This window comes from Chiloscyllium plagiosum, chromosome 40 (assembly GCF_004010195.1).
Source record: "Chiloscyllium plagiosum isolate BGI_BamShark_2017 chromosome 40, ASM401019v2, whole genome shotgun sequence".
Classification (NCBI taxonomy): domain Eukaryota; kingdom Metazoa; phylum Chordata; class Chondrichthyes; order Orectolobiformes; family Hemiscylliidae; genus Chiloscyllium; species Chiloscyllium plagiosum.
Genome location: NC_057749.1, coordinates 23,187,288 through 23,193,611, shown reverse-complemented (window position 1 = coordinate 23,193,611; position 6,324 = coordinate 23,187,288). Strand labels below are relative to the sequence as shown.

The 6,324-nt window shown below is 42.3% G+C and overlaps 1 protein-coding gene across 1 annotated transcript; it reads left to right on the top strand.

The window, feature by feature from the left end:
* Positions 1-1,113: 1,113 nt before the first annotated feature.
* LOC122542437 (maestro heat-like repeat-containing protein family member 1) lies at positions 1,114-6,039 on the top strand. The gene has a single exon (XM_043680128.1). The coding sequence runs from the start codon at positions 1,114-1,116 to the stop codon at positions 6,037-6,039; it is 4,926 nt and encodes a 1,641-aa protein (XP_043536063.1).
* The last annotated feature ends 285 nt before the right edge of the window (positions 6,040-6,324 follow it).

Below are 6,324 nucleotides of genomic sequence, written 5' to 3'. Positions count from 1 at the left end.
CAACGTTTTCCAAACCAAACAGAGGCAGTAGGAGTCTTCCAGCTGTACAATTCTACTTCTGAGTTTCAGACCATGTTGACTTGTAACGTTACCGCCTCTGTCACTGGATTGTTCGAAGTATATTTCAAAGACAACTTTTACAAACCACCCACAATAGCATGAGCTGGTCAAGCTGAAGGGTGTCCTCACCAGTGAGGTCATTAATCTGATAGGTCATGTGACAGCTTGAGTCACAAGACATCACAATGAGATTCATGACTGCACGAAGACTCCATTTTGTCAGGCACAATGGCCTTTTTAAATAAAGGCGTTGATCGCTTGGACATCCAGCAATTCAACTTTGTGTTTGATCATGAAGAGAGTGAGGAAGAGTTTCTTCAATTGAAATCCTTCAAGATAATCCACAGTATTCAAAATTGAAAACATCAAGTCCTTTCATAACTCTCAGAAACAGAATCTGTAAGCGTAAGTCTGTGCAGGAATAGCAACCTAATCTTAACCCTAACCCTAACCCTAACCCTAACCTTATTGCAGAATCTCCCCCAGTAGGAGATGTGTTTCGGCTAACAACAAAACAGGAGCAGTCTTTTGAAGACTTGATGTGTGATACGGGCGCATGTTTATCGCCTGGAGATTCCATCCCAAAACGCTCCCCAGCAGATTTAATCTCTCTTGAACTAAATCTCGAGGAAAGTCACAATCCATAGGTAAATATACTTCTTGCTTAAGAAGAAATCATCACAAGTTCAAATATTGAACTGAAAGAGATGCAAATAATTCATCAAGATGGAAAAAAAATCTGCCAGTCTAACCATTTTATAACATCAGAATTGCGATTTGTAATTAATTCAATTCCCAAATTCTTTCATAGCAAAGGTGATCATTACTATTAGGAAGCACATTGGAAATTTGGCTTTGAAAAGGATTCAGGAAATAAACAAAACATTGATTCTTCGAAAATTCTACAGCCACAGTTGATAAAATAATTAAACAATGGCAATTATTTAGAAGTAGCCGAAGAATTCGATGAGCATTTCAGAAATACATTCAGCAGTGAGGTGTGTGCACACTTTGGTTTGTGAGTGTGTTTCTTATAGAAAGAAACTAGTGATTATGAGGTTGGAATCTTGGATGCGTGTGATCCTGGGCTTGTGTTCTGATAGCAGTGAGCTGGTTAGGCTGAGAGTGATCGATTCCTTACAGGAACTGGGCCACACCAAAAGAAAAAGAGTTCTACTTTTCCTTCGCAAGTTTCTAACCGAGCACCAATGTTTGCCATTGTTCCAGCGCATCACTCTACTGAAGAGCATCTTCGTGATAGCCAAGGACAGCTCTGTACACTTAGGTCGGCCACTGTCAAAAAAGCTCATCTCTTTGGCTTTGACAGAAATGACCAAATTATCAAACGTTACTGATGGACACAGGGAAACTGCCAGTAACCTCCTGCTTATTCTGGGCTGTAGTTTCCCCACTGAAGTTTTCACTGAGCTGCAGACAATGATCCATCGACAGATCCCAGCTAATTTTTACGTGATACTAACACTTGCAAACTTAAGTTGTGAGAACGTGTATTGCATTGTCCCATTGCTGAAACCTTTGATGGAAAAAATTCTCTTCATGCTGCAAATCGAGACATGCGAACGAATAAAGTGGGTGTTCTGCTATGCCTTCAGTCTTTTCAGCAAGAGCATCCTCACTTACATTTCAGACTCAGAGAAGACCCCACACCCTCCGCTGAGGAAGAATGCCTTCTACAATGAGTTTTCTGCTGCTTATGACGTTTTTTTCCATTACTGGTTGAAAGTGAAGGAATCCAAGGTGAACGTGGCGGTGGTTGAAGCAATTGGCCAGATTTCCTATCTGCTTCCTAACGACAAAGTGGAGAATGAGCTACCTGCACTAATTCCAACCATTTTATCCATGTACCAGAAAACAGTGAGTGATCTTTCTGTCACTAAGGCCATGTGTGGCATATTGCAAACTACCATGGAAAGGGATAGTAAAATGCTGGTGGCGCATCTGGATTGTCTACTGATGATTTTACATCAGCAGGTCTGTATTACTATGAATCAACCCACCAGCCCGTTATCTGAAGCCCAAAGAAATAAACTCCTTTGCTGCTTCAAACTCTTAACACCAGCCTTCATTGACCAGTTACTAACATTCCTTTTCCTGGAATTGGAAATCAGCGATGAGCAGATTCTGTTGGGAGCATTGGCGATAATGAACTACCTGATCAGTAACATCCCTTCATGCCTGGAAAGTCAGAGGAGTCAGATCCTGATGAGTCTGGCGCTGCCGATGACAATGAGAAGTAACAGAGTGAAGGGAATACTTGCTCAGGTAATACACACCATGGCCACTCAAGGTTACCTGGAACTGAACAGGGGAGTGGAACTGATTGAGTTTATAATTGAACAGTGTGCACTGCCCACTGTGGAGGACAAGAAAGGTATTAGCATCGGTGAAAGGAGAGAGGATTTCAGCAATGTTATTATAGACAGAGATGTAAAGAGGCAGTATGAAAAATTGGTGGAAGAACTGACCACAACTCTGAACATTGATAATCTTCTCTGGCCATTGCTATTGGAGTTTGTGATCCCAGTAAGGTACACCAATGCCTTAGCTCTTGTCTGTGGTTCCTTGGTGTACCTTGGAAAGAAGAAACAGGAAGCCGGAGCAACAGAGTTTGTTCTAAATTATGAGGAGCACGTGAACCTTCCAAATTGCCAGGCGTTACTCACACGGCTGTTGACCGTGGCTTCATCTCCTTATGAAGGGAATGGTCAAGGAATCCCAGCTCTGTCTTTACTGCAAGTCCTGGGTATTAACATTCATCCTGCGGCAGTGAAGGTCTGGGACAAAGAACTCCCAATTCTAACGAATTACCTTCAAGAATTTCCAGGGAATCAGCTGCTTCAGAATCAATGGGAAGAAAAATTGTTACACGTTTTGTGCCAAACGCTGGAGGAGATAGAAGATGAAGTGTGGATTGTCCAGCTGAGTGAAATGATGAGCAAATACCTTTATAGATTTTACCCTACCCCACAGCAGAAGGGGTTTCTCTATAAGTGTTTGGGGATAGTGTTGCAACTGACCCAGAACCAGGAAATGGTGAAGAAGAAACTTCATGAGATGTTCCAGATTGTCTGTCATGGTGAAGATTTAGAAAGGGAGGGTGCAGCTATTGGAATTGGCCAGTGTTCCCACATCCACTTGGATATCAGCCTAACTATGTTGAAAAATTGTTCAAGGCTGAATATTTTTAAGAAGACTGCAAGCTTCTATCAGATAATGAAAGACCAAGGTAGCATTGAAGTAATGAAAGTGAAAAGCACGCTCATTTTAAGCTATGGATATGTAATATGGTTTTCGCAAAAGGAGCTCATCTTACCAAGATTAGAGACTGACATTCTACAAAATGTCCTTAACCATTTCAACATGAAGATTTTGGGAATGAAGGTTCAAGTCAAGGACACAACAATGAAGTTGAGTCTGATAAAGGCTATAACCCTCATGGCCAAGGTGATCCTACCAGTGAAAGACGAAGCTAGCTACAAGTTGGCCAGGAAAGCTGAGCTGGTGAGCTATCTGCAAGACTTCATCAAGGCTGAGCCTAGGGACACCATGAGAACGTCCATTCGGAAGGCTGCCATAGACGCTTGTGCAGTTCTTGTGATTGTGGAGCCTTTATTAAGTGACCATACAGAATTGGTTAGAGTGTGTTTGAATAGTGTTTTCAGCCTTCCATATATGAATGGCATCAATGCCAATGAAAGTAAGGACATGAACATAGCCAAGAAGCAGGAGCTTTACAATGAGACATTGGCATCACTTGAGAATTTTCTGAAGCAATTTCTAATTTTCCGCTTGTCACCTGACGGTCTTCAGTTTCTGTTCAAGAACATGATGTTTTGGATTGAGTCCAAAAAGAACTATGAACGAGAAAAATCACTGGAGATGGCCTTACACCTCTTGAACTTTTATCTGGAAGAAACTGACATTAATGACAAACCTCCATCTCACAACTTGGCCGCTGTAATTGGATATATTGTGCTTCGGTGTTCAGATCCATCAATAGTTGTGAGGGAAAAAGCCATTGAATGTTTGTATCTATTGCTTCAAATACAGTTACAATTGGAAAGATTGCCTAGAAATCAGACAGATGAAGAGGTGAAACATCTGAAAGCTATCAAAGATGGATTAAAAGACACCAGCAGTGATGCCCTCTATTGTGTGTGCACCGATATTGGTAAAGTCCTGTCCAGATGTATGCCTCACAATCATGTAGACACTCTACTCTTCAGTCTTTCGGAAGGACTCAGTGACGAGCAGTTAAATGGCTCGTTTGTGGCTTCTATTGTTATGAACGTTCTCATAAGGAAGTGTGGAGCCATCCTTAATGACATCCCTGGGATAATCAAGGTTTTGTATGATCAGCTGCAATCCATCACAGAACCTCGGATAATTCGTGCGGTGATGCACATTATCTCGATTCTGGCTTCACAGAATGTGCTGATGATTTTGCCCTTTCTTCTCAAATACCAAATTCCATTCCGTACGTACAATGGTGAGGTATGGCAATCTCTGCTGAATGACAATGTAGTTGCAAAGACTTCTGTGAAGTATCTGCTGGATAACTTAAAACTGCTGTATGACGATAGGAAAGAGCGCTTTGTTCAAAAGACAACACGATCAATAACCCAACAGCCATTTGTTGTTATGAGTGCTCTACATGCAATGATATGCAGTCCAAAATCAGAAAGTGTGATAAACATCCTGTACCCACAGTTGTTCTGCACCATTCTAATTTATCTCAGTTCCAGTGTGCAGATCTGGTACCCCAGCGAATTTCCAGGAATGCAAAAGGATTGGGAAACCTTCAGCCAGTTGGACGAGCCTGGCGGCAATGACGTCTTTAAATACGCTGTTGAGATACTGCAAGCCCTCCTGAAACATGGAAAGACCGAAGGTTCAAATGTTGCAAAGATGGGAAGTTGGGGCCTCATAAAGAGTCCAGAGAAGCACCACAAGGGAGTTATGCTGCTGGCCAGTGCAATGGCTACATGTGCTGTCCCTCACCTGATCAGCATTGTGGAGCAACTCATCCCTTTCCTTGCTAATGTCCATGAGAAACACCGGATCACCATAGCTGCCTTCTTTGCAGAGCTCTTAAATCACCCCGTGATGTTGGAACTGTCCCTCACTGACACTCTCGTGACCAGCTTGCTTCGAAGCTTGATCGATACGTCTCCCACTGTCCAGTGTCTGGCTCTGAAAGGTTTAGGAAATGTTGGAGCCTCTCAGAAGGTAGAAAAATATTCGATCAAATTGTTGTCTGCAATGATCGCAATGATACACAAGTACTCCGAAACCAACAAATTCATAACAGTTGAGGCAATGTCAAGCATTTCAAAGATCCTAGATCAGCTGCAGGGAAGACTTGCAGATTCTATTCTGGTGGATGTGGCACTTACAATCCAGCCTCTCTTTGAACACAAGCAGGACCAACTGAGAACGACTGCGTTTAAAGTCCACGAGAAAATAATCCAATTCATCAAAGTTCAGCCTGACCCTGCATTAATGGAACACCTCCATTCAACCCTGATCAGCTTGTTGCTACATCTCAACGATGACAGCCAGGATGTGCGGAAAGCCTGCAAATCAGTGCTGCATTCGATGGGACCAATCATGGCAACAGAGGGCCCAAGCACTATGCTTCAAGAGCTCTCACTGGAGGAACCTGCACTGGATTATGAGGCATATTTAAGCGAGATCGCCAAGCAGATTAGCAAAGAATTGCCCGACAAGGTCACCTTCTACATAGCGAGCTGTGCTGCCTTTTTCAAAAGTGTACAACCAGAGATAAGAGAAAATGCTGTCACCTTGATAGGTTTGCTCATGTACAATGCAGCGCCAGATTATTCCACGTTCTCCGTCGACCCCATTTGTGAGGAGATCAACACTCTCCTGTTTGATCCAGTGAAAAGCGTCCGACTCAAAGCAGCTGAGGCTGTACAATACCTCTACATGTACTGAGGATCAAGCTCTGTGAGGTGTGATATCAAAAATGGCTGACAGGAAGACATCATTGCTATGGAAATAGCTTGGGCTGTTCTGTAGACAAGTTAAAGTCCCAGGTGGAAAGCTGCGAGTTTTTTTTTAACTACTTGAACCTCTGTAAAGGACATCACATGTGATAATCTGTAAAATCATTTACCAAAAGAACGATCTGAATTTATTTTAAATAATATTTTTGGATTAAATTATAAATTTATATTTTACTTCCTGCCTTTTAAAAACTGCTTGTCTCTCTTGGTTGAA